The 27,178-nt window shown below is 37.0% G+C and overlaps 1 protein-coding gene across 2 annotated transcripts in view; it reads right to left on the reverse strand.

The window, feature by feature from the left end:
* CCDC6 (coiled-coil domain containing 6) overlaps nucleotides 1-27,178 on the reverse strand; it is a 51,576-nt gene that overhangs the window by 11,997 nt on the left and 12,401 nt on the right. For both annotated transcript variants that reach the window (XR_011337999.1, XM_069864180.1), the window contains exons 2-6: nucleotides 18,462-18,611; nucleotides 9,977-10,105; nucleotides 6,096-6,199; nucleotides 4,285-4,445; nucleotides 1,977-2,133 (exon numbers count right to left, since the gene is read on the reverse strand). Coding sequence is in view for 1 of the 2 variants with exons in the window: in XM_069864180.1 (XP_069720281.1) it covers nucleotides 1,977-2,133; nucleotides 4,285-4,445; nucleotides 6,096-6,199; nucleotides 9,977-10,105; nucleotides 18,462-18,611 (701 nt within the window). In the remaining variant the exon portion in view is untranslated. The remainder of the gene's footprint in view (nucleotides 1-1,976; nucleotides 2,134-4,284; nucleotides 4,446-6,095; nucleotides 6,200-9,976; nucleotides 10,106-18,461; nucleotides 18,612-27,178) is intronic.

Below are 27,178 nucleotides of genomic sequence, written 5' to 3' on the forward strand. Positions count from 1 at the left end.
CTAAGCCACAACAGCTAACACAGGCAGCACAATATAGTGATACCAAAGTTGGTTTAAATTTGGGCAGATCATGTAATAAAAATAGCTGCAATAGAAAACAACAGAAAATTAACAAACTGACAAATTAAAGTTTAATTAAATATTAGTTTTCTAAAGAGCTACCAGAGGCAAGGTTAGCAAAATCGAACTGACTAGGCTACCTCTGCAACAAGCAGTACCTTGTAAGGCAGACAGTATGTGTAGTGAGATTTAATTTATTTTAGTCTACATAATTTCCTGTAAGTCTTCCTAGTACCTGATCAGGTTAGGAGCACACTGCTAGCATGCTGCCTAGTCTCAGATATTTCCCTACTAGTCCAGAGATTAAGATGGAGGATTGAGAAGACAAAGCAACTGCTAATCATGGGGAAGAAATTCTGGGAGAGCTGTGTATTTTGCATTCAATAAAGCAACTTCATCCACCCCTATCTACAAAAACTAAGTACCATCAGCTAACAGAATGCAACTGAAAAAAATGGAGATCTGAACCATCACCACCATCATTTTTAGGAAGACAATGTAAGCCGACAAAAATTCACATCTTAAAAATATTACTGTATGTAGTTCCACAATTACTTTGTCTACACAGTTCTCATTAGACTAACTCTTAATACCTGCCTCGCCTTTCCTCTACTTCTATTACTTACACTGCAAATACTTGTTTTAGAGTGATGCTGTCATGTCTTCGTAGTACCAAGAAAATCAACACGACAATGAAATTTCTTAGAAGTACAGAACAGTTAATCAAATTTTCCTGCATTGTATGGATTATCACTACCTACAATTGTAAGGAAAAAAAACCAGGATACTCTACGTTTTTTGATTAATACTGGTAATTCCATAGATTTAGATTTTGACTGTATTTCCATTACAATGTAAATATTGGCAGAAAAGATTAGGCTAATAAAAGTAGACTCAAACACCAGAATCCTGCATTTCTAACAATTCAATTTATATAGCATTCACTGCATCTTGAAATCAGCCACTACTGCAATATGTCAGTTGCCTACTACTGCATGCAAATGAAAACAGTATCTTGAACTCTATGGGCACTGCTTGAAACAAAATATCTGGTACTATGTTTCTGGTAAATTACCGCTTATAACAAATATGTTGATGACCCAAGAATAAGTATCTCAATATCAGAAGAATACACAGAATGGGGTAACTTTTTAAGGTATTTTTTTTAAAAGACCACAATAATCCAACATAATGTAAAGCATTTCAACCAAATAATGAGCATTTGATAAGAAATAAGAATATTTTATTCGAAGTGTACTTAAAAATCTCTTTCAAGAGATAAAACAGTCATATGACCATGACGTGAGAAAACGCTAAAAGGCATCATATAAAAGCCATGGAAAACTCAAGGCTATCTGTAAGGTCAGTGTAAGCAACACAGCTTGCAGTAGAGAGAAAAAAAAAAAAAAAATCAAGGATGTTACGGTTTGGACATTGAGAACAATGCAACAGTTCTGGAAATGCTTCCTCTTTCTAAGACTTCACACAGTATCTCTTTGTGTTTGGCTGAACACATTTTATTTCCTGCAAAGAACAAATCAGCCCCAAGGACACTGTTCCTACCTTCACAGAATTCTTTGCAGTTACCAACTAAGGGGCAAAACAAAGGTATTACAATCAAATTATCCTGAATTTTAACCCCACAGCTATATTTATTTCCATATACATTATCAAAACCCTAAGCAATCTTCACATACAAGTACTTTCTTTCTCACTGTTAAGACTAATGCAATTTCTGCACAATTTTGACACTATTCTACTAATGATATTCCTGGACCAAGTGGAAATTTGATACATATATTAAACCATGTACAGGTTATCTCTATAAATACTTAATCTATAAAATTGAAAAAGAAATATGAGTATTGATTAAAAAGTTAATTGCCAACATATCTGGATGGCTAGAAAATACAAACCTTTCATCATCCATTTCTAAGCTGGATTCACTTTCTGACAGTTGCCTGCAGAGTGCTTCCCTACGTTCCATTTCCCTCTGTAATTTTCTTTGAAGTCTCAAGTTTTCTTCTCTCATATGTCGCTCCTCTTCTAAATATTGTGCCATCTTCTCCGAATCTGAAATTTGGATTTTTGCTAAGATTTTATTAAAATTCAGTTTCACAGACAGGCAAATACATTGTGCCTACTTTTACTCCAGTACTTCAAGAATGAAAGTACAGAAAATGCTCAGGATGGACCACTCAAAATTCTCATCCCTAAGACATTAGCTACAAAAAAAATTTACTGGTTGACACTTGCTACCTATATGTATTCTATAGCATTCTTTCAATTACATATTTTTATCATGGAGATTGGCCAGCAGAATACGTACTGGTGTCAAAAGCCAGCAAGTGATTTACTCTTTACATTAAAGGGAGGTTTGAGTTGGCAAATCGAAACAACTTCAGCAAACGTCCCTTAAAAGATTATATAAATGAATTGGAACACATGATGAAGACTTATGACGCACAATGTATTTTGCGAGGCTTTATAATGTTTGATCATTTTACAGTTAATACCCTGATATTAAAAAAAATATAATTCATCATGCTTTGTGATCACTTCTTTATGCAGCATCCTCCAGTCAAAAGAATATTCCTGTTTTAGAACACGGCTCTCAAGCTATCAATAACACAGGATTTATCTTTCTTCTGTGGAAATATCACTTCTTAATGTAACAATACCACTTATTTAAAATTATTGCTACACCAAAACAGCTCCTAGACTAGAAGTGCTTCAGAACACAAAATGTTATATCAGTATCAGAATTTAGTAAGCAGATTTTGATAAGCATTTATGAATAATACCAGAGGCTCTCTAATGACCACATACTGCAAACGCTAAAATGCAAACTGTATTTCAGTTTCATCATCTGCTTTCAGGCTAGCACATTCACCATTTTTATCAGTATTGCTACTCATATTGCAGTTCTGTTTAATATGTTCACAACGTGAAAAAGTACCTAGGTCTTATTTTTAAAGAGAAATTGACTTTAAATGCTTCTAAATTTTTACTCTTCCAATAATCCAAAAAGACCCCACTTAAAATAATTAAGAATAATAAAGAACAATAGAAATTAAATTAATTGGGCTAGATCTGTACAGAGAGTACTTAGATCCAAGGCCTTGCTCTCATTCTGAGGTTCAGTAAGTGAAGGTTGCAGTGCAGAACTGGCAAGTACAATGATTCATAGTCCTTATCTTCTTTAAACTGACACATATTATTAATACCACAAATTTGCACATGAGGCCTCTGCAAAAGACAGGTCCCCCACCATCTATCTCTAAGGAAGGCCACTGCTTTCAGCAAGCCATTTCTCTAAACGGCGACTGAAATATTCCAGTTGGTCTGCCAAGGCCAGCACACTACAGTGGGAGAATATTGCCTGTTTCCCACTCCCCCTGTTGTTTCTGTCTATATGGGTGGGTATCCAGTTACCTATCAATTGAAATACAATGCTGCTGACCAGGAACTAGGCAGAATCTGGATACAAATTTTAGATTTAGCATGAAGCAATGAAGGATTGGCATTGCAAATATCACAGGAAGGCACAGATGGCCTTCCTGCCAGCTGAGACCGTGAGCTCAGAGCTGTAGCCTCTTCTACTGAAAAGGAAAAGCAAGAAAGCACCCTTCCTGCTTCTGGTTGAGGGTCTGTGACACTTTTCACAACAGAATCATAAGGGCTTCTACACAACTATTTATTCTGTCCACCTTCAAAGCAATCCTACATAGGTAAAACCAAGACAAGATTCCTTATTCCGCAGTACTGTGACATCAAATAGCTGACTAACACAGCTACAGCCAATTATTTAAAGGTAGCTGCAATAATTAACAAGTGAAATTCTTGAATACAACTGAACTTTACTTTGCTAGTCGTTCTTTGACTAATTCTTAATTTATACCACGACTCCTACACTATGTTTTGAAAAACTTTGTTCAAATACTGCTAAATCTCAGAAAGAACAAAGAGAAGGAAACATTTTTTTCTGGCCCAAAATATTAAAGAGATACTTGTTGATTCTTCCAGACACCTTCTAGTAAAGTTAAAAAAAACAGTCTGTGGTGTAACTACATCAATGAGCAATAATACCGCAACTATGAAAATGTTTTAATCCAAATCTGCCCTATTTTTTTTCACTTCTACCTTAAATACAAACTCATGAAAGTATATATAAAAACTTACATTACACAAAATTAAAAGATAAAAACCAAGTTGTTTACTCACGCTGTAACTGTGCAGCCCTCAGTTGTTTCTTTAACCTCTCCACTTCGTTCTTTAAAAATCTGATATGTCTCATCATATTTTCTGGAGAATCTATCTCCATTGATATGTCTCTGGGTGATGGTGGAGCAGATACTGGCTGGTCTAATTTCTCCTGCAAAATTCTGTATCAAAAATAGTTCAAAATTTACCTTCAATTCTAAGGAAGACCTTAAATCACCAGAAAGTCATTGCAAGGATTCTGACAGGTATAAAAGACTTATTTTAACTACTGGTTTGGGGGAGATAATTTTGGGGAGATTTATAATGCTTTCTATTTTAACTCAAAATTTAAAAAAAAGGAAAATTTGTTGCCCAAGCATGGATGGATTTTCTAAACATATTCAGATACTGACAATCTCAATTATTTCTGCACAGATTCCAGGAAAAACACTACATGTAGTTACCTCAGTTTTATACTCAAATACTACTTATTCCACAAAATATATTCTATGGAAATTAACTTAATCTTTTATGAATTTTTACATCAGAAGAAAACATGTTCAAGATGAAAAGATGAGACAAGGATGTCTGTGGTCAAATATAAGCTTTTCTGCGTTTCACCATTAACAAAAGAGAATATTTTCTGAAGCATAGTCAAATAGCCTTCCCCCTCCCTGTTTCTTTAAATCCCAAAACAGAAAGCTGTTCCATATAGTAAAGGTTTCAAATAACCGGTTGTAATTTCAGGAGTGACAAACTTCTTTATAATGAAAGAAGCATATGGTAGATATCAAGTGTTCTAAATGATGATTTTTGGAGTTAATGTATAAATTAAAGTGTTCTTCACTAGAAACACATTGACTGGCCAGATTCAACTCTGCCCTGAAAAGCAGGACAGTGCTACGCAAGCACAACACTTGGCATGGCCTAATTATTCACGCATATCACACAACGTGGTAACAAAGCATGGTCTGATTCCACCATAGCTCCTTCTTAGAAGGCACACAATCTGAGATAAAATTAAACCAGACATGGTTTGGCTTTATGTCGAAGATGCACAAAGAGTCCCACCAAAGACCAATTCTGCTACAGATTTACCACTGTGGAATATCACATGTAGCCGTTTAGAGCACCTTCCACACACCAGGGCTCTGTAAAATAAAACTACAAAACCTGCAGTTCACCTAGGTCCAGGTATTTTCTGAGGCCCCAGTCAAGATACACAGTCACACTAACATAAGTGTCCTTAAAAAGGCAGAAGAAAATACAGTATTGAAACATCTCTTCTCTCTTCCTCTAATCTCCCTAAACCCAGAGCTCTTATATGACATTAAAGAGGGGGTCACTTTAATAAATATTTTTAATCTTAGCTTTCCCAGGAATACAAAGTCTCGCTGTATTAACTTTTATTGAAGCAGCAGCAGGAAGTCTCAGTGACATGAATGCAAAGCACTAAGAAAAAGCTGAAGTCTTCTTTGAGCAGACAGGGAAGAAAACAACTACACTAAAATACCATGTTATTTTCTCTGGGCCATGAATATAAACTTGACCTCAAACCAGGAGCTTTAAAGAGAGTCTTATCAGCAGTTGAAAAACTTTAAAAGATTCCTTCCAGCTTTCCCAGTCCATTTCTTATACTACTTAGTTTCACGTAGTTGAAGCAATCAAAGATGCGGCATCATGTAAATAAGGAGCTTTACAATTGCTTTAATGCCCAGGTCTTCATAGGTTAAATAACTCTTATGGGATAGGGATTAACATATTTAATCCAGAACATTATGTATTAAATTATCTCTCCCCCACAGTAACAAACACACTGCAACAAGACAAACCGTTTTTCTGCTTCAAGCTTATCCATCCTCTTCCAGAGACGATTCACTAGTGCTTCTTGCTCTTGTTCTAAAGTATTTTCAAGGTCAATCTTCTCACGTCTTAGCTGAACAGGAAAACAATCAATGAAAATGATGGAAGTATTTTTTTTTTGCAAGGAACTGTCATCAGGAAAGATCACTGTTGTAACAATAACATTTTATGTGATGATCTATGATAGCAAGAAGAAGATGAAGAGACAAAAATCAGGAGCAACATACTGGTCAGAGCCAGTGAAAAATCAAGAGGTTCAGGAGTTGCACAGCTGTCATCTTACTAGAATTTTTTCTCAGAGAACTTGTTGTCTCTGGCCAATAAGGAGGACCTTGAAACCTGAAGACATGGTCACTGATGACATGGCTATTCAAAGACATACCTCCACTCTAGGTGTCTCTGAAGCTCAAACTGAATTTACTGTCCACTCTACCAACATTTATTCTTTTGAAAAATTTTTGATGTTTTTAGTGGAAGAATCACAGTTAAGTCAGAAATGGAAGAGAGGCCATGCCTGCCCTGTGATAGGTAAAGGAACAACATAACAAAAATAGGAAAGAAAAAACTAGGTGAACTGCCCTGTTACTGTATCAACTCCTACTAGCAGATAAAAAGTATTTCTACCTTACAAAGGTAAAGAAAAGTAAAAACGTGACATCATTCCCATTCACTTACTGTGTGAACAAACATTCTTGATTCCACTACAAGCTAATAAGAGCAGATAAAACATAGAACCATGCAACTGAGCCTCGTGTCACGCCCTAAAGGGACAGACATGCTCTGATGAAACACCAAATAAACCTAGCTTGTGAAACAGAAATCTAAAACTCCATATTACTTCCAGCAATATGAAAACACACTGGAAACAAGTATCTTCCTTTCCTGATATTGAGTGTTGTCCCAGTTCCTTCCAGTGTCAGGATATTAAAGCTCTGAGAACGACCACCTAGAATTGAACCTACAGGAGAAGCAACTGCAACATCCTGACCAAAGCTGTGAACTCAGAGAATAGGTATATTTGCTTTGTACAAGGTAGTTTTCAGATGTACTTTGAAATGTAATCTAGTGAATGAATTTGTGAATGTGACAATATTCTAAACTAATAAGCAGGATGAGATTGTATCTTAAGACGAAACCTGCAGCTCTCTCAACACTGGTGTTATTCTATATGGGTTCAGAGTCACATTCCAATCAAACATAATTTAATTTTTACCATCACAACAGGGAAACAAGGAAGCACTGCTTCCTTTCTGGACTGTAATCTTCCCTTCAGAGGCAGAGAAAAATCTCTTTTAAACTTCCTCACCATACAACTATGTTTCTTGACACCTCTCCCTCTTTCACACGTACACTTACTTTACTTCAAATGCAGCTAAAATATCCACTGTCTGTGCATTCCTGGATTATCTCTTCTTCAGTCTTCCTGCCAACTTACTAACAAGCACAACTGTTTCCTCCCAAAACAGAGGTTGAATATGATCTCTGCCTAAGCCCACTATCCCAAATTTTACTTCTCTGCTTCTCTTCTACCCTTCCCCCTCTTTAGCTTTAATTCTTTGTCCTCTCCAAGAACATCTTTCCAATTTCACACATTTCCTGATGTTCTCCTTTCATAGAAGCAGACATAGAAGATAATTATTAGCAGGGTAGTTCTTATTTCTCATCTCCTAACTGCATCAATTCTACTTTCTCACTGTACTCTATGAAATGGAAAAGCAATTAAGAACAGTAACAGCAAGACCACACAACTTGGCCTCTGTAGGACAAAAGTGAAAGCTATTTATTTCTTATTTCCCATTATTGCTCATTTTAACCAAGACATTCAGTTAACAAAATAGTCACACGTTGTGAATTTCTTCATCATTAGGCTTCAGAAAAGAATTTTCTGCCACTTGAAGTCTACTTAAGAAAATTAAGTCAGGTCACATTGAACCCCAAGATCCAACTTCATTTTTTTATTCAGGAATTCATTTAATGCAACCATCACTGCCACCACAAACTGGCTACCTACTGAGCATCTCCGGCATAAACAGCTCAGAGGAAAGAAAGCAAAGGAGGAAGGACACAAAGCACAGAGAATTCATGTTCCATATTTTAAAAATAACAGTTTAGTGAATATACATTGCAACTATCTCCTCACTGACTGCAGTGATAGATCTACTACTGTAGCCCTAGATTATGTTCAAAGCATTGCTGAAGTAATCCTTCCAAGCCCTTTTTAACAGGTGTCCCAAAGGGTATGCTGAAGCATTGTGACAATCTGTCTTCCTTAATTCCTGATGCATACAATAAAGGAAACATTGCTCTGCTAACAACTTTTGGTTCTTTCTTGCTAGGTACAGCACATGCCCCAAAGGCTGTTGCTTCAACTGGTTAATTAGCACAATGAGCATTTGGGTTTTTTAATTGTTTAAGAGAAGAAAGCATTCTGAAGTTCAAAGTAACTTAAGGTTTATATACCTTATCGTAACAGAAGACAAATTTATACATTACATTACATATAAACATGCATGGAATTTTTAAGTAATATTGACAGCCAAATTTGATATCTTCATTAACAAAGTAAGTTTTCAAAGTCAGATATTTGAGAGAAAGACCTTTAAGCACCCATGCTTTTTGAATAATCTATAGTTAATACTCAAATGTAGTGAACATTTCACATCTTATTTTTTCACAAGTCTGCCCATAACAACAACACAAAAAATAAATACCATTAAGATTTCAGCTGTGGCTCATGCTAACATTTCAAGGACTAGAACAGTTTAATATGTGGGCTTACTTTGCATTTTGATTAAGGGGCCGCTACCACCACCTTGTGGCTAAGAGAGTTATTTCAAGCTCATGTTAAATTTTCATGCTGATGAAAGGATTTGTTGGCAGCTACTTCTTCCTACCTTCCTGTTTTTCAATTTGTTCCAATGTCAGCAAAAGAATCAAGAAAACCCATTTCATCATTTAGACAGCTATTAGTTACATTATTCACAGTGTCAACAGCACTAGGAAAATCATACAAACCTGGTAGAAATTCAGATTACCAGCAACAAAAAAGTTCCGTATCTGATGAGAAGATTAAAAATAATCACAGAAACGGTGTACTATGCTTACACCACCCAAATTACTGGGCTTCTGCAATCCAGAAAAGCTGGAGTTCTTTAACAAGCCTACATGTTTCATCAGTGTGTTTTTTAAGTCAAAAGGACACCTGCTAATGCCACTGAGATGCTTTGCCGCACATGCCTAAAATTAGACATGAGAGCAGTCCCCATCTCCACACTGCCAGCAGAAGCATGACCAAAACAAGTGGTGTTTTGTCTCTGCAATCTTCATAACTGTCTAGGGAGAAAGGGAGTTGGCCGTCGTTGAATCTCAAATTTTTAAAGCATACACACAGCTGACATCTCACAGTTAGAGTCCCGTGTTATCGAAGCTGCCAAAAAAAGGTGACCTAGAGCAAAACTAGACCATATACATATTGCTCACTGTTGTGCTTAGCCATCATCAGAAGTGACAGTCTTTCTCACTAGCAGCATGAGTGTGGAAGCTGACAGTCACCAATAAGAAGCATTCCTTACAAGAAAGTTGCATCTGCAAAACTCGTGGCTGTCCAGCAGACACGAAGGCCTGCAGCAAGGCTCATAAAAGTTATAATGGCCTTGAAAAAACATTGATCTAATGTTTCTCAAAATAAATAATAAGTCAAACTAACTTTTATATATTCTTGATACTGCCTAGTTTCTTACATACTGAAAAAATTAAGTCAAATCTAATACAAAGCAAGTTTATTGTTTCCTTTTCTTTTCCTCAGAATTCCTTGTTTCACAGTCATACCGTTCTGCAAGAAAGGAGTTACCTGCTCCAGAGTGAGCTGCTTTGAAATTGTATCATTTTCCAGTTTTTTAATCTTCTTCATCAGTTTGTTCACTTGGAATTCCTGTTCCTGCTCTAAATGCTGCTCCAGTTCAGCTTTCTCATGCTGCAGCTAAAAATTTAAGAGACATCAAAGTATTTTTAAAACACACAAATGTATGAAACATTATGCACCTTTTACACATTTACACGTTTATTCTTATTGCACATTAAATTATCTACCAATAATTCTTCTAAAGAGACTTCAAAATGCACAATTCACCCAACAGATCTTCAAAAAGCAACATTTTAAACTGTTCTGTTTACAAAGCAGATAGAAGGAAACTGTATTTCCAAATATTTAATGAAGTCAAATCAAAATAGATACATTTCATATAACACAAAAAAATTACAGACATTTCAAAAACCAAAATCTATTGTAATGTTCACAAAAGCATTAATTTTAATCTAAACGCATCACCCAAAGAGCATCCAAAGCATAAAATGCAGGTCTTAGCACTTCTTTCTCCCAGCCAGCTGAAAGCTTAAAATCATGACTGAAGTCATTCTACTGAAATGGCTCTGCAACAAGATTGTATAAAAAAAATAAATCTAATTTCCATTCCTATGCTATCAAGAATCAAACTATTTTGATGACATAAGAACACTGGATATTTCAAATCAATGCTATAAATTCTCTTAACACTCATGGGATTTTTTTTTTTGTCAGTTAGTATTCCAAATGAAAAAAATCTTCTCAAACTGGAACACTCTCAAAGCTCTCAAGCAGATGGAAAGAAGCCCCTCCCCACATTTTAATATAAACTATGGCTTGGCAATCATTTTTAATATTAAAGTCAATGGAATCCCTCTGAGACAGAGATCTAAGCCTTCCTGTGGATAAAACAGTGTGACTAGCACCATGGCATGAACACGTGTATTTGACTTATGTCACCAAAAGACAATGGTGTAATTACAACAGGCTCTGACCATCCACTGAAAATTGCAGGCATTTTTTTCCACCTGATTATTTTGTATGCTGGTTCTCCTGGCTATTACATAGAAATATGTAAGATCATAGTGTTTAAATGTGTGAGGCAAATCTGAGGAAATGGAGACATTACCTCACAGCCATGGACACAAGTTGAGGTTGCTGGATATCCATAGTAAAGAAACAGACTTTGATTTTAAAACAAGATAATACCACTAGTTCATTAATTCAATTCTTTATACTGCTTCACAGACAGAATGTTCTGTGAAGTGCAGCCTGAGAGAGTTCAGAGCAGAAAGGTTTGTGTGGAAGACAGTAAAAAGACAGACGTGGAAGACAGTAAAAAGACAGACGTGGAAGACAGTAAATACTTGGCAAGATACACATGGGAGAAGTCTGCAGTTTAACTGTGCTTTCAGGGCTTATCAATTTCAAGATTTTATTTTTCAGAAATTAGAATTAACATCAGATTAGTAATTATAAAATAAATGAGAGTTATTTCTTTCATTTATTAAATTACAGTATATTTACCAAAACCACTGATGCTCATGGAACCTCTCACGCACTTGAGGAAGCCACATAGACTTCAACATGACAATCACTGTAATAATCCTGGCAGCTCCTGATCAAATGATTAGGAAATTTTATTTAACTGCCTAGTTGGAAATAAGGCCATTTCATTTCTTGTGTGAGAATATGCAGGGCTGCTAAGTGATATTTTCATTAGAAGAAAAAATTATATTCACACTTTTAAATCAAAATATTGTTTGTGTTTTTTGGTAATCAAAAATTTGAAGTTTTTTACTTCAGTATTGGATTTAAGCTTGGTTGGAAAAAAAAAGGTTTAATAAGAAAAGGACATTATTCAGTTTTACAACCCCACAAACCCCTCTCCTTTCCTTCCCCATCTCTATGCAGAAGCTACAGTTTAAGATTGAAGACAGCCACAGAGCCCAGAGCCCAAGGAGCAAACAGTACACAGATTACAACCTAGCTCAAGGTAGCAGCTGCACTTTCATCAATCTTCATTTTGCTTCATTAAAAAAGCTAGATGCTTTTTTTTACCGAACTAAAAACTGAGACCAAAGCCAGTTACTGTAATCAGCTTATATTTAGTTAGCAAATTAAACTGCATGAAAAGGCACAGAGCCAGAATCTCTTACTCAGCCTAAAGCCAGATGCTGCTAACAAAGTGTGTGGTTGGAGACTGCTGGCATTTGCAGACAGGCCAGTGAGTCAGGCAGATCATACAGTCGTATGAAGGCACCTCAAACCAACTTAAAAACAAATACTCTCATGTGCTTCATGCAAATGCAACTACTATATTATTGAAAACAAACTGAGCTGCAATAGCACAATCTCACTTAACAAATCAGTCCTTTTAAAGCTTACTGCAATTTATATCACATGTGAACTGATGAGGCTTACTCATTAGATCTGAGCTGCTGCGTAGGATTTACTAAACCCTGCCTTGCGAGTGTGAACATACTGCAGCCGAAGGACCGTTCCAGCTGATCAGAAGGCTACTAAATGAAGCCAAGAAAGATGTATTATAGGAATATCTTCTATTCTGATGTTAACAGAAATGCACCAGAAAGCAAAGCAATTGGGAATAAGAAGAAAACCACACACACTTTCCCCTTGAGTGCTAAAAGGGATTATAACACGAAAGCCTTGGACATTCTGATAAACTTGTGCTACTTCCCTTCACCCTTTTCAGCTTCATTATTCAAAGTGTGAGAAAACTACTAATAGCATACCCCAGAATACGTTAAAGGTGTCTGTCATTCATCCCTGAGGAAAACTTTTCCCTTTTATTGGCTTTGATCACAAAATCAAACCAAACCAAACGAAAAACCCTAACAATGAAAAACAGAATTGCTAACAAAGAGAAAATATCCACTGGTAAAACACTGGTGGATAGTGTTTATTTTGCCTAAGTAAGAGAAGATTTTCAAATTGTTTTTAATTAATTACAATTGCAGTAACAACTGTTTACAGATACACCTACAACCGCCAGCTAAAGAGAAGGAAAAAAAGTGTTAGATCATGTCACCTTGATGACAATTGTCTTACAGACCTTAAATTGCACATGAAAGCTCTAGGAGAGACACTGGAGCAATTTTCAGCTACATAAGATCACAGATGGGTTTGGTATGAGACAGCTAATGCTTTAAAGTCAGAACAGGGCTGTCAAATACGAAGCTCAGCAGCAGAAAGAGTACATGTGTTAGTTCAGGTAAGTCCTATGCAACTACCACAATATCCTTGTCTCTACAGAAATAGGTTTTGCGATACAATACAGGACCGCATTTACCTTTCCTCCTTACTGTACTGGCTTATTCTGGGATAGCAGAAAGAGTTTAATGAAATCACAGAGCTAATGGATCAAGTTCCCCTTAAAAAAAACCAACTCTCATTAATCCCCCAAACTACAACCTTGTACATTCTATTGAACAGCTTATTTTTAGTATTCCAGTCCTCAAAAGTTGCCCAGCTCCTCCTTTGCTGCATCCTGAAAGTCCTATTTATTAACAATTTGTATCAGCAGTTTGCCTCCTCTTTGCATAAGAAGTTCAGCAAATAAATGATAGATGAGCTGATTCCATTTACTCCGCAAAAATCACATTTGCATTCTTAAGCTGACGCATCATATTTTAGAGAGCAGGAAGGGTAACAGCTTATGTTTACAGACATAATTTTTGAAAGAATTATCAGGAATCAGACTGGCATGAGAAACAGTTCTGTATAGCCTCCAAATTACTTAATCTGCATGACTACACATTATGCTATTATCTTGGTACATCGTAACATTATACTTTCAAGGACACAAACGTCAATCAATTTGCACTTGCAAAAATTTAAGTGTATTGAAAAAAAGAAATATATCTGATTTTGAAAAGGACCATTGTGCAATTTAAAGGGTAACTGACTTTGTAAGTCCAACAATATTACGAAGTGCTTTTTTGAGAAGCTTTGTTCCACAAAACATAAATTTTCAAGATCTACTAATTTAAATTTCAAAACAGTCCATGTCCACAGCTGCAAAAACAGACCCTGCATCAATACACTTCTAATGATACTCTGCAAAACATTACTAACATTCTATACTGACTAGAGATCAAGGAATACTGTTCCAAGCTTTCCAGAGACTTAGTGAGATAGGCAAAAATATTATTTAGAGTAAGAACATGAGAAAATATAGTGACTGTACATAAGGCTTATAAGAACTTTATCAGGAATGTATGTGATGAAAAGTTTGTTTTCTCCAAAAGCTCTGTTGAGAGGTATGTGATCCTTTATCTCTGCAGCATACAGCCTAGAAAATAAAAAATTACGGTAAACAGGAAATTTAGCTAGTAAAAGTATACACCTATTTATTGGGACTCTAGAGGTAGTAAAAAATAAGGCCACAAAGTTATAAACGGGTATTATCAAGCATTGGTATGGCATCAGGAAGTCTGGCAAATGCAAGACTATTATTCCAGTGAAAACATCTTCTTTTATGTGCCACTGTATACATTTAGAATCAGTCCAGCATAAAGCGTTTCAAAATTAATTTCTTACAATATTGAAAACCTGACGTAACCCTCTGTTAATAACAGTAACGCACATCACGCTGAACTGCAAAATTCTTGTTAGGCTGTTAGCAAGGAGCACTGCAGCTAATGCTCTGGCAGACAGCTTTCACATTTAAAACATTTTAACATTCTGGAAGCTCATTCCAGATGCCACTCTGAATGTGATGCATAAGCCCCTACAATAGTGACAAATGACCATTTGACAAAGCAAAAAAAACCACACAGGCACGATGAAAAAAGTCTCTCTGCTAGGCAGCTTTCAGCTGAATGCTATGGTAGTAATTATGACACAGCCACAGGCTAGTAAATACTTGAAAAATTAAGAGACTGTGTATCATATGCAGTTTACGAGAAATCCATCCCTCCCTCTGTGACAAAAGGCAAAGTCTTAGACAAAACAGATTTATATGCCTTTTTTTTTCTCCCCCTCTTAGTCATGCAAAAAGCCAGAAGCCATTTGATGCACAAAGTCTGACAGCATGAATTTCTGGAAGTCTTGTTCCAGGTCAAGCCAATGTTGCCTGGCAAACACAGAGATTAAGAGTTTAAGTTCAAATAGTAAAGAACAGTGGAGCAATCAATTAATGGCCATGCTTCCACTGCAGACTACTGTATTACTGGTCATCATCCTAAAAAGTCAGCATCTAATGTGGCTAGAATTCTCTGCAGAGCAAAGATACCAAAAATGGAAGAAGGCATTTATCAATTCATCATTAGCCTTATAACAGCCTCATCAGTCTTGCATCCTCTAATAGCTACATTCCAGGAGGTAATGGTAAGTACTGGCACTCACAAATCTCAGGAAATGAAAAAAAGTAAATTGTAATTATAATTATATTAATTTTTTTGTGTCTGAAAAGCATTAGTCAGGAATTTAGCATCTGTGTAATGGGAAGATTATCCTAAACTAGTAGAGATACTGTAAGAAATAATAAGTTGATCCTGTGCCGTGTACTAATGATGGTCTCCTTTTCACAAAATGCGTTTACTTGTATTACCAGGAGCTTCTCTTCTCAGATTTTTTATCTGGCAGAATTCATAATTGAAGAAACAAAACTTTCAAACAACAATCTTTCAGAAAACAAAGAGCAATGTCAATATTATTTTCAGTTCTTTGCTACTTCAGACAATTGCCTGCAAGTCACCGATATTCTAATACTAACCTACTAAATACATCATCACTATACAGATAAAAAATTACTGATGTGGAAACATACTGTAGAATTCAAATGTTTCCTAATTCTACAGGGAAGCTCTTCAGGTGAAGGGACCATTGCCTTTGCATAATTTATAAGTTGCTGACCACATTACAAGTGTTTAGGAGAATATATTAATACACATTTTGCACATTTCACAGCAAGTTTATCACATCAAAGACCATCACGCCACAAAATGAGATCTACATTAGCATGCACACAAACAGAATAACAGTTTTAGCATTAAACTTTTCGCTTTAAAACAAACAAGTCTTCCATCCGTACTGCAAGTCTTGATCCACTGTAAAGGTGTGAAAAGCCATCCAGATGTATGGACTGCAAAACCTGCTGACCAGGCAGATCCCTCTGACACAGCTTAAAAGATGCTTTGCACTAGAGCTTTGAAATATCCCTTATCTTCTCTGTGTATTACAGTTAAGAGGTGAAGCAAGATATTCCACGCCACTCACCCTTCACAGGCACAACCACCACCAGCATTGACAGGATGCTGACAGCTGTTCTTTTAAAAGCAAGCAGGGTTAATGTTTATATAGAGGACAAACTCATGATTTACTTCCAAAAACTGCTACTTAATGATGCTGAGAGAAACCATACAGGTTTAGGACTAACAGTTTGGAACACAGGTCACCTCTTAAAATCTTCTGGTTGACATAATCATGTTTTATAAAATGCTAAATGAGGCTTACAGGAAGGCCACACGAAATGAAGAGTAAGGCTTTTGGCTGAGATACTGTTTAATAAAAACAGGTGGTGCTCAGAGTTTTACCTCCATATTATCATAGCTACAACTATGTAGTTACTTTCTTTCAGCACAAATTTGCAGCTTGCCTACTGAAAGCTGGTTAATATTCACAGGACGATGTTGAATCAAAAAATTCAGATTTTCTCCATATACTGTACAAAAGGGAATACCAATTGCACCAGTTTTATGCTAGCATTCTGTTTCTGACATACGTGTTTCTCTGAATCTCTCTCTCACTAGTGAGAATGAAGTTACATCCTTTAAGGGTTTCCAGTGGATAAACAGCATAATGTCCTTGCGTGACTTCATACATGACAATAAGGCACCCCTTTAGCCATTTTGAGAACAGTAGATTGTCACCTTTTTCTTAATTTGGTGCAACAGTCAAAGGATATTTTCTGAAAGTCTATGGCAGAAAAGAATAAAAATTAATCTTAGTTTTAGGCTGACACAAAGCTTATATTTCTCTTTGTAATGTGTGAACCTATTTTGCATAATATTAGTAATTTAAGAACTGTTAAAGATGGAGTTTTAAAGCAATCTCAGTTGAATCCTAGGAAAAAGGCTAAGCGCATTTTAAGTAATTACTAGATACAGCAATTTAGCTGCTGCAATACTTACGCAGTACAAATTTGTATGCAAGATCATTATACAAATTCAAAACTCTTCAGCCAAAACAAGTTTAATTCATGCTTTCACTTTAAAGTAAGTTTTTGCTTTGCTCTGCACAGTGTATAGTACAGTCCCCGGTAACTTGGTTCTGTAACAGATTTCTACACAACCCTTCAATCAAACATTGCTCAACATACTATTTCTTTTTGTACTGGAAGAAACTTTAGTGGAAAGCTTTTTCTATAGTGATACCTACATCTTACTTCATTTACAAAAGAACACTCAATATCCCTATTTTAGTGCCATCTGCTTCTCTATTTTTCATAAAAATGTATGACTTCAAAAGCAAAGGTACATCTTGTTCAGAAACAGTCTTGTCAGTCCTCAAGAACACCAAGGGCAAACAGTAATATCAGATCAAGGATATTTTATCTTGACACTTTACTTACTATGTGATAATAGGCATCAAATAGACCAAGTCATAGAGGTCCCAGTTTCCAGTAACAAAAGCATTGGATGGGATTAGCTCTAATGTTGTTTCCAATGTACTTCCTGACTGCAGGGCTAAACATGCCTTAAGTCATCAGCTGCAGAACATAACAAATGCTTACAACATACAAATCAGGTTCTACAAAACTGGTTAGTTTTTTATGACAAAGTTTGTATGTGATGGCATGCAAAAAGACACAGTGGATCACGCCAAAAACTCACTTAACTTAGTACCCTGTCTTCTACAGAGGCGAAAAGCAGGTATTTATGCAGGCCTAACAGAACAGGGCAGGGATGTACAACACTTCCAACAAATACTTACCCATTTTAAAAAAATTAGCAACTTGGGTAATGCCATTAATAGACCCAGCAAGTACAACTTCTTACTTTTAGCACCTGACTGATGTGTTTAATTCAAGAGAAGCAACTGTTTTGTTAAAAGTATGGATAAACTTAGCAGTAATGTTCCCTGCAAGCATTGCTGCACGTCCTTGTATATAAAGTTTAATATTTCAGGACTCCTGTTAAATATCAAATACTCCAAAAAAGTGCCTGTTCACTAACCTTTTAAATTAATCAGTAACTCTCCCTCTGTAAGATAGTCAACATTTACTTTAAGCTACCTCCATCTCTTCACATCTCTATAAAAACTTGGAGGTTCTCAATGCTATGACGCAATTTTTAAAGAAATATATTAAAAAATACTTACTAACTGCAGTTCTTGTATTTTAAGAGTCAGCTTTACAACGGCTACAACCTGACCGCATCCTTCTAACTGCTGTCGCTCTAACAAAAACATTCAGCCACCAGTTGGTCCTTAGGCTCCTGGGAGAAACTTCAGTAAAGGCACTAATTACCTGCATCAGTTTTCTTGAGAGCTCATTAGTGAGAAATTCCTCTTCCTTTTCATAGTTTACTGCAAGTGTTTCTTTTTCTTTCTGCAGAGCTTGAATCTTCTTAAATAGAGTATTACTGATGAATTCCTCTTCCTGCTCTGCCCTTGCTTGCTGTGAAGTAAAGACATAGTTTAAAAAAATAAAGAAAAAAAAGAGCAAGTTTCCACATTAAAAGCTGCAATTATATCTTTCCCATTTAAATGCGTCCCACCTCTTTTTTTTTTTTAATCTTGCCCATCTCCTGGAGAACAGTAGCCTGGATCTAAATGCTGTTACCATCCTCTTTCCTAACACTAAAGCACCTTTATTCCATTTTTGTTTCCTATCTTTCAGCTTGGGAAAACTACACTGGTGCTTTAAAGAAGCTTCCCCCAACCAAATGCACAAATTCCCCAACCTTTGGACCTCACAAAGGCATTACTGATTCACAGATACCTACTCTATTTCCAAAACCAAACTCCTCTCTAAATGTTCTCCATGGTGAGCTGAAGCACAGCTCCAGGATGGCTGCATTCAGCACCACGTCTTCTTTCTGAATCCCTTAGACTGCAACCCTGCTTTCTAGGAGTCAAATGATGCCTTTATTTTCACCCACATACGCCTTGCTTCTAAGCTGCAGGCAGCACAGCTCGTCTCACAAGGATTTCTACCCAATCACCAGCCCAGGAAAAAATACTTGTATTACTTCTCAGAACTGCTACTTACTACATACAACGTCAACTTTAAAAAATGCCATGTGGTTTACCCTGAGGATTTCCAAATTTCACAAGAGGGAAGCTACTCTAGAGCCTAAGCACTGCTTCACAGAAAGCCAGCCCATGAACTCACTCCCTCAAATTCCCTACAGGTCAGATATTTCTATGGGGTTTTTTAATGTACAAATTAGAAACTTGATAAATAGAAGACAAATTATCTTTTCCAAGTCTGCTCTAAAAGGTACGTATGGTATTTCACATGGGCAAATGAAAGATCACAGCTACAAATTGGTAGAGCCAACTCTCAATTCCACAGTATAAACAGAACAACAGAATGACAGAAATACAGAATTCCCAAGCCAGCACCTTTTACAAATAAGGCAATGTAGAGTCGAGGAGTGTTTGGAGTGTTTTCATCCCCTGCAATAAAATCCACATCACTTGAACTGCATATCTGTGATTTTCCCTGTTTCTAACAAAGTGATACCAGCTTATAGCTTACAATACGTAAAGACTCAGTTAAGTTCTATTTTAGTAAAATTTGACAGAGGAAAATCGAAGAAATGAAACAGAAGAATAACCAGAAACGTACTGAAACATTAGCTTCCATAATCTTCTGCCCAATAAGTGCCAAAATAACCATCCCTTTATACACGCTGTACATAAAATGTTTCAAAGATTTCATTATGTCAGTGATATTTTAACTGGAATGATATAGTAGTCCCTAGTAGTCCATGAAACAATTCCATGCCTATCAGAAAAGTTACTTAAAGTTACTTAAAGTTACTGAGTCTGGTGGAAAAATAGGACAATTGTAAATTTTCCGAATGATATCACCAATACCATAAAATTGAAAGTAGCGTTTTGGAAACTTGTCAGTTGAGTCTTCCTTCCATCAAGCCCTTCTCTTCAAATCTTTACCTCTGCCTTCTTGTGCCTTCTTCGATCTCCATTGCTTTCTTTTCCTGGCCCTTTCCTACTACCTATCTGCCACCTCCTGTTCACCAGCGTAACTGGCACTAACCCAACAAAAGGGGAAAAGAAAATAAAAACAAAGGTCTGGCACAGCTGGCACAGTGTGTTAGCTTAGGTCCTGCACAGCACGTCCTCTCTAATATTCTATCACCATCTATCATGTTCTAAATGTGGCTTTACTTAGAACTACAAAGAATCTTACGTCTTTAGAGACATTCTGGATCAGAGTAAACAAGTCAAATTGCAAGAGTTCATTGTCCTCAAATTGTTAAAATTCACGCATGCTGTTCCAAAATCCACTCCTCTGTTGCCTTCACTACACAGGATTTCTACTGATGTCTGCTTTTCAATGGTTCAAACAATAAAAGACAGCAACACAGACAAAGCTTACCTAAAATTATATTAAAAAGCTTGTGGTTCTAAAAAACTAAGAATTGGAGGTTTTCTACTTTGATTTCTATTCACCTCTAACTTGCATAGATCTGTTCTGCTCAAGTTTTGCACGAATCAAAAGATCTAAAAAAATCACAGTACTACAGCACGGAGCCTGCACAACACTTAATAGACACATCCCAATGTTTAATTAACGATGGATGCTTAGGCGAACACGAACATGTGGCCAGGCAGCAAGGCCAGTACAGGCACAAGACGACATTAAAATACTAATATTTTCCCTCCCCCGTCCCATTTCTCTTTCTTCCTAAAGAAGAAACTTCCTAAACTGGTGTATCACACCGACAGAGCGCTGGCATGTGAAAACTAAGAATGAACAGCCACAATTTATACTTGTTTAAACTACTCCGCCCACACCGCGCAGGACACCAGCTTGCGTTCCACTGGCTCAAAGGAAAAGTTGAGTATGATTACATCTGCCTCCACTATACAAAGAATGCATTTCTCAACCAAACAAACAAAAGGAACCCTACAAATCTAAGTATGAAGTGTAAGTTCCAGATGTCCACACATCATATTTAATACAATGAATACCTACTTCAATTACCCAAGGGCTGGAAATTTCAAAACAAACTTTTTAGTCAAAAAACATCACAGATTATTAAGGCTGGGCAAATAAGCATATGGTGCATTACCATATTTCTTCTAAATCCACATAATTTCATTGTGAAGCTTTCCCTTCATCTTGTTACTCAATACTTGAAGATAGTTCAATTATCTTAAAATCATTCAGTTATCTTAATATTGCTTAAAATCCATTATTCGTTCAGCCCATAACGAAACTGATGTTGTAAAACAGTCATCAAAAAATCAGTTTTTAATATTCTCTCCTGCATAGATTCTCTCATTGCAATATTATTCTGGATGCATGTATTTCGTGCTTACATATGGATAATCTGCCTTTTTATTATGCACCTACATTTGAAAAGAGGTTCTGATACAATCAGCAAAAAAAAGAGAAAGAGCGTGGAAATAAAGAGACAGTAGGTATTTTATGAGGGAAAGAGTTCTTGTTTTTTTCTGTTATCCATATCACAGTCAACATCCAAAAACACCAGCTGCAATTCCCTCTGTTCTGTGTAGCATATTACAAAATAAATTGCTAAGGTATTGAGTGATATAACATGATAAGACCTGATCAGTAAATCTCTGGAAACCTAAACCAAGCAATCTACTTCCATCACATACTTGGTGCGTAACCACAGTCTACTTCTCTCCTGTGTATCAAAACTCTATGTATAGCTAACTTTGAGCATTTCATAGATGCAACCACTCAGGAAAATCTGTAACTACCGTGGCCAAGACCATAAATGGCAGACTATCATGTTACTTTGCAAGAAATCAGGAATGAAGAGGGGAGTAAAAGCACCTCATATACATAAAGGACAGAAAACCTTTAATATTTTCTAGAAAAAAATCCCCTGTGATTTCTATTTCAGTAGCATGTGAAATCCTGATCACTAGGTAGAGCTGATGCATGAAGTGTTGTAAAAACATGTCCTGAGCTTACAATCCAATGAGCTAAGTTCAAAAGAATTAAACATATTTCTCTTACACTTTATATAGTAACTGAGTACCATATTCAGAAGTGAATCTCGTTAGAAGTTATTTTTCTACATGCTGCATGCACTAGCATGAACTGTGAAAACTTCAGCGTTAAAATACTTTTCTGCTCTCAGTCACTCTTCCTGTAAATAAACCTTCAGCAGATCAAGTTCACATTGCTGGATTTCCCTCTGCCCTCTTGCTTCACAGTACATGCAGCAGCTTCTGCTTATGGTGGGATGCTCTCTTTCTGTATCACTGGACCATACTCCAAATCATTGCTCTAGTGGCTCTATTTTATGAAGCAGCAAAATTCAGTGTTTTTGATGAGGCACCAGCTTGAACACAGTCAAACAAAAGGAAAAATAATAATAATCACAGCACTCTACGCTGCCTCGTCCCCCTGGTTGGTTCTTTTAGAAGCTTCATGAGCCTTCCTGATACTGCACGGTAACTAAGCAGATTCAACACTCACAATTATACCTAGTCCTTAGTCAGTATCAGCACAACATTATCAGTGGTCTGAAATGCACAAGTTCTCGCATTTTAGTTTCAGCTCTTACTTCAGACACCATTTCAGTTACAATTGTTTCACAAACTGCTCCAGTTACCTACACTTTACCACCTGAAAGCCAGATGCCAAGCATGCCTGGCTTGCACGCTGACAGAACATCAACTTGTTTCCATGACCTCTTTACCATTCATCCATGTTTTTACAGTGCAGTTTGGTGACAGGACCCTAAGCACAATATCAGCCTGCAGATGGAGCTGAAGAGCAGTTTAATCTGGTTGCAGTAGACAAGAAACTCAATATTTGCTCCTGAATATAGACTGAAAGCTTGGAGCAGCTACAGGAAGAGATGATGTCAGTTGCTGCCCATGTTACACTGAACTAAAGCTGTCACTTCAGAAAGCAGCCTTTCCAAAAGTCCTACTAAAAAACATCATGAGGTAAAAAGGGCGTGAAGTGCAGAAAGTTACCATGGTGTGATTTTAGAATATGCAGTTCTTGCATAAAATAAAATGTAAGTTGTGTGAAGCACACACTAGCAGTACAAACAAGTTACTGCTCTGGCTGTACCTTCTGGCACCAGTTTTAAACAGGAAAACTACTGGCCTACAAACGCAATAAACAGTCCAGTGCGCTGATAATGTTCCCTTACGGGGGGAACGCTTTACACTGGAGTTCTCCCAGACTGGAGCTATTTTTTCCTACAAACCTTCCAGTGGCACCTGAAACAGCCACACTGCATGCAATGTGCCTTTAGACAAGGAGAAACATGAACCATGACAAAAAACTTGCTAGGAAAAAAACGTTCTCAAGAGCAAAGTTAACAGCAACTCACAGATTAAAGGCTCATGCTACTGCCAACCCTTGACACTGCTCAGCAGCACACCCTCTGTGTGACCCGGGTGCAGCTTTCCACCCAAGAAAAGGTACTTTTTTCAACCAACTGGCCCTTCTACAGAGAAAAGAGAGTGAACGATCTTGCGGTTAAAGTGGGGACCTGGAATTCATGTCCTGGGTTCAATTTGTAGTGTGATTTCCTGCTAAATCTATGGCAACACCCAGGGTTAACTTCTTGGTTCTGACATTAAAAGTACTTTTCTTTCCCCCCATCTTTTTTCCCCTTTTCCCTTCTCTAAGACAGGAGTAACAGACCTACACAAATAGCAGAACCATGCACTTTTATCTTTGGGTATACAGTATCTCCTAGAAGCCCCATACTTTTGAAAACAAACAAACAAGCAGTACTTTGGTATGTTTTCTTCAGAACCTCAAGTTGCCAGGCTTTTTTTTGTTAAAAAAAAAAACAAACACAAACCTGGTATATGAGAAGGAAAGGTGTGTGAGGGTGTTTATTTGAAAAAATAAACACCTTACAGGCTTACCAAAACACACTAACTGAGGAAAAAATAAATATTGAGTATTGCACTTCGGTCTTGTGTTGCGGTTTGAGCTAAATCAGAGTCAATTTTGTGACTAACTCATTTGCTGTAAATTACTCACTTAATTCCCTGAAAAAATACTACATATTTTTGAGACACTGTTCTCCCAAAGTGATAACATGGGGCACTGGTATGCAAAAAGGCTAATGCTTATATTTATTCCTACAGCAACCAAGGTCATTCTCAAGCTGGTGGAAAAGGGGGCCGCACTTGCAAGGAAAGACGATAGAGCAGGTGACCCTAAACTGACCAGCAGAGTATTACATCCCATATACATCATACTCAGTATAAAATAGAGAGATCACAAGGTTCTCAACTCTCTTCTGCAATGGCCAACATCCAATGAGGACCTCATCCACCTGGTTGCTCCTGATTCCCCTTCCACGCATTCCTGAATCCAGTTTCTGAGCTCAGCTGTGGACCCATTCCCCAACGTCTGCTCTGCAATGTTTGTGGTGAGGTACAGTCATCGAGGGGTGGGGGCGTAATCTGATATATTTTATTACTTTGTAATTATTTTCATTATTATTATTGTTTCATTAAAGCTGTAGTTTTAATTTCCAGCCCACAAGTCTCTTTCCTCTCATTTTCCTTTCCCCTTTCCCTGGGGAAGGGAGTCGAGAGCCCAACTTCACGGGTTTAGCTGCCAAAATGTAGCCAGGACCAGGCTAAAACCATGACAGCCTGGTAACCCAGCCACTCTTACCTATCAAGTAACATTAAAGCCACAAGCAGATCTGCCTCACAACACAATTCCTATAACATTTTGAGTTCTGCTGGATGAGGAAGAAAAAGATAACTGTTCATTACAATAATAAATGAATATCTATATGATAAGCAATTATTTGAAGTGTTAAAATACAGGTCCTTTTAATCTCCATTTCTAGTTAGAAAACATCTTTCCCCTTCAACCCCTCTATTCCCCTCCTTTTTAAAAGGAGGTCAATTAGGTTTTGCCTGGACATGTCGAAATGCTTCCATCACAACACTGCTAACTCCAGTCACAGCAAGCTTTTCACTCGATGCCTACCAAACAAGCCAGCATATTGCCACATGAATCTGCAATGGACACAGATGGCCTAGAGAAATAAGCTGAGTCAAATGACACGACACATTTTTCTCCCAAGTCAGTTTTAACCATGAACAGATGTTTTCAGCACAATATCACTCATGCAGCCTTACAAGACCTTCTCTGAAATACTGTTACCTTTAAGATGTGGGTGCATACGTATTGTGGCTGGGAAAGTCACAGGAGGAATAGTACTTCAAAAGAGAATTGACCAGCTTCCTAAACACAAAAGTTCAGTAGTATTTGTAATGCTAAATAAACTTTTAGCATCAGGAATGAAGTAAATTGTTTGACAGTATGCAATTCCATTCCACTTCAGACTTCTAAACACTCAAAACAGCTGCTCTCTCTGCATTTTGATGCTGACCTGCAGAAGTCTTGCACAACTAAAACACACAAGTGGTGAAAATGAAATAAGCAGGTTATGGAAACAGGCTCATTTTACAAACATAGTATTTTTAAAATCAATATATCTGGTTGGCTACAAAAAAGGTCCAATACCCTCGAAATTTACAATTAATACAGTCCATTCCTGAATTTAAAGTAATTAAATATAATTAAAATGCCTTTCTTCCAAATAGATAAACAGATAAAAACAAGTGTCTCTCTTCAAGGGTTTTATTATCAAAATACTAGTATCAAACAGTTCAGAAAACTGTAGCACACGAAAAAAAAACATTGTGACAGATAAAATATCAAGATGAGGTCTAAAGAAAATGCATCAACCCTCAAATAATTTTTACTTAGCAGTTCAACCATGACAACGCACTGTTATGTGACTCCTAATGTAATTACAGAGTATATGGCAATAAAGCACCACAAAGGAAAGGTAGCAAGGTTGTACGGGCAAACTTATATTTAAGCATTTCCTATTTTGAGCACTCAGCGTTACAACCTTAACAATTTGACTATTCATTAGACACACGCTTCACAGCACTTATTTTTCAGTCACTTAAACATCATCATGTAGAAAAGCTCCCAGACGGTTATCAGGGCTGGAGTCTCTGCTTCCAATGCACCAGAGCTGTAACCTGAGCCAACAGAAGTTACAGGCCAAGGCAGGAATGACCTAGCAGGAAAATTAAATCTAGCCCACAGACCTTTCCAAATGGCTCTATTTCACGGAGCAGTTTCTCCATCTCATCACTATACAGGCACACGAAGTCTACAATTCCTGCACTTGTGTTTTCAGTAGCAGCGCATTTCCAACACATGTAAAATGAGCGCAGCAAATGCAAGCAACAAGCCCGGCTCCTCTATGACTCCGAGTTAACTGCATACAAGCAAAATATTTCTTAAAAACACACATCAGAAGGACTAGAACTGCATGTGCAAACACAGTGCAGAAGGCAGTAAGAACAGGGCCATATTCCTCAGCTCTCTTCTCAGCCCAGCAGAGACAAGGGCCCATTCTCAGCACAAAGGTCAGGCAACACTGCTCCAGCACAAGGTGTGTGCTTTGCTAGGGTCTTCCCTCCCCAGATTCGTGAGTTTGTACCTGACTAACTGAAGCTTTACTTCAACAGAGACAGCCAGAACAGAAAATAAGATTATATTGTCAGATCAAACACTGAACGAAATTTTTAAACATCTCTCTGTATTAATATTTCATTGATGACAAGAAGCTTTTGCTTTACTCTTTGACTGCCAGTGACACCATAGTTTTATTAGAGATTTTTTTGTACTTTTAGATTGCTAGTTAATCAATAAGTGTAAAACAAATAGAACACAGAAGCACGTGGAACAGGTTTGGCTTTTGTTCAGCTGCAACACAAAAGCTGCTGAAAAATGTAACAAGGACACACATATACACGGAAGCAGACCTGTTCTTTTGTATTTAGTTTGCCTGAATTTTTGAATGTGGAGGATTGTGGACATGAAAGACAGAAAAAACCCATATCAAACTGCTTACAGTTACTGTTGCAGCATATACTGTTTTGTTTTAAATTTATTTTCCATACCCTGCATGATAATTAGAATTATTATCCTTC

This window comes from Phaenicophaeus curvirostris, chromosome 9 (genome assembly GCF_032191515.1).
Source record: "Phaenicophaeus curvirostris isolate KB17595 chromosome 9, BPBGC_Pcur_1.0, whole genome shotgun sequence".
Classification (NCBI taxonomy): Eukaryota; Metazoa; Chordata; class Aves; order Cuculiformes; family Cuculidae; genus Phaenicophaeus; species Phaenicophaeus curvirostris.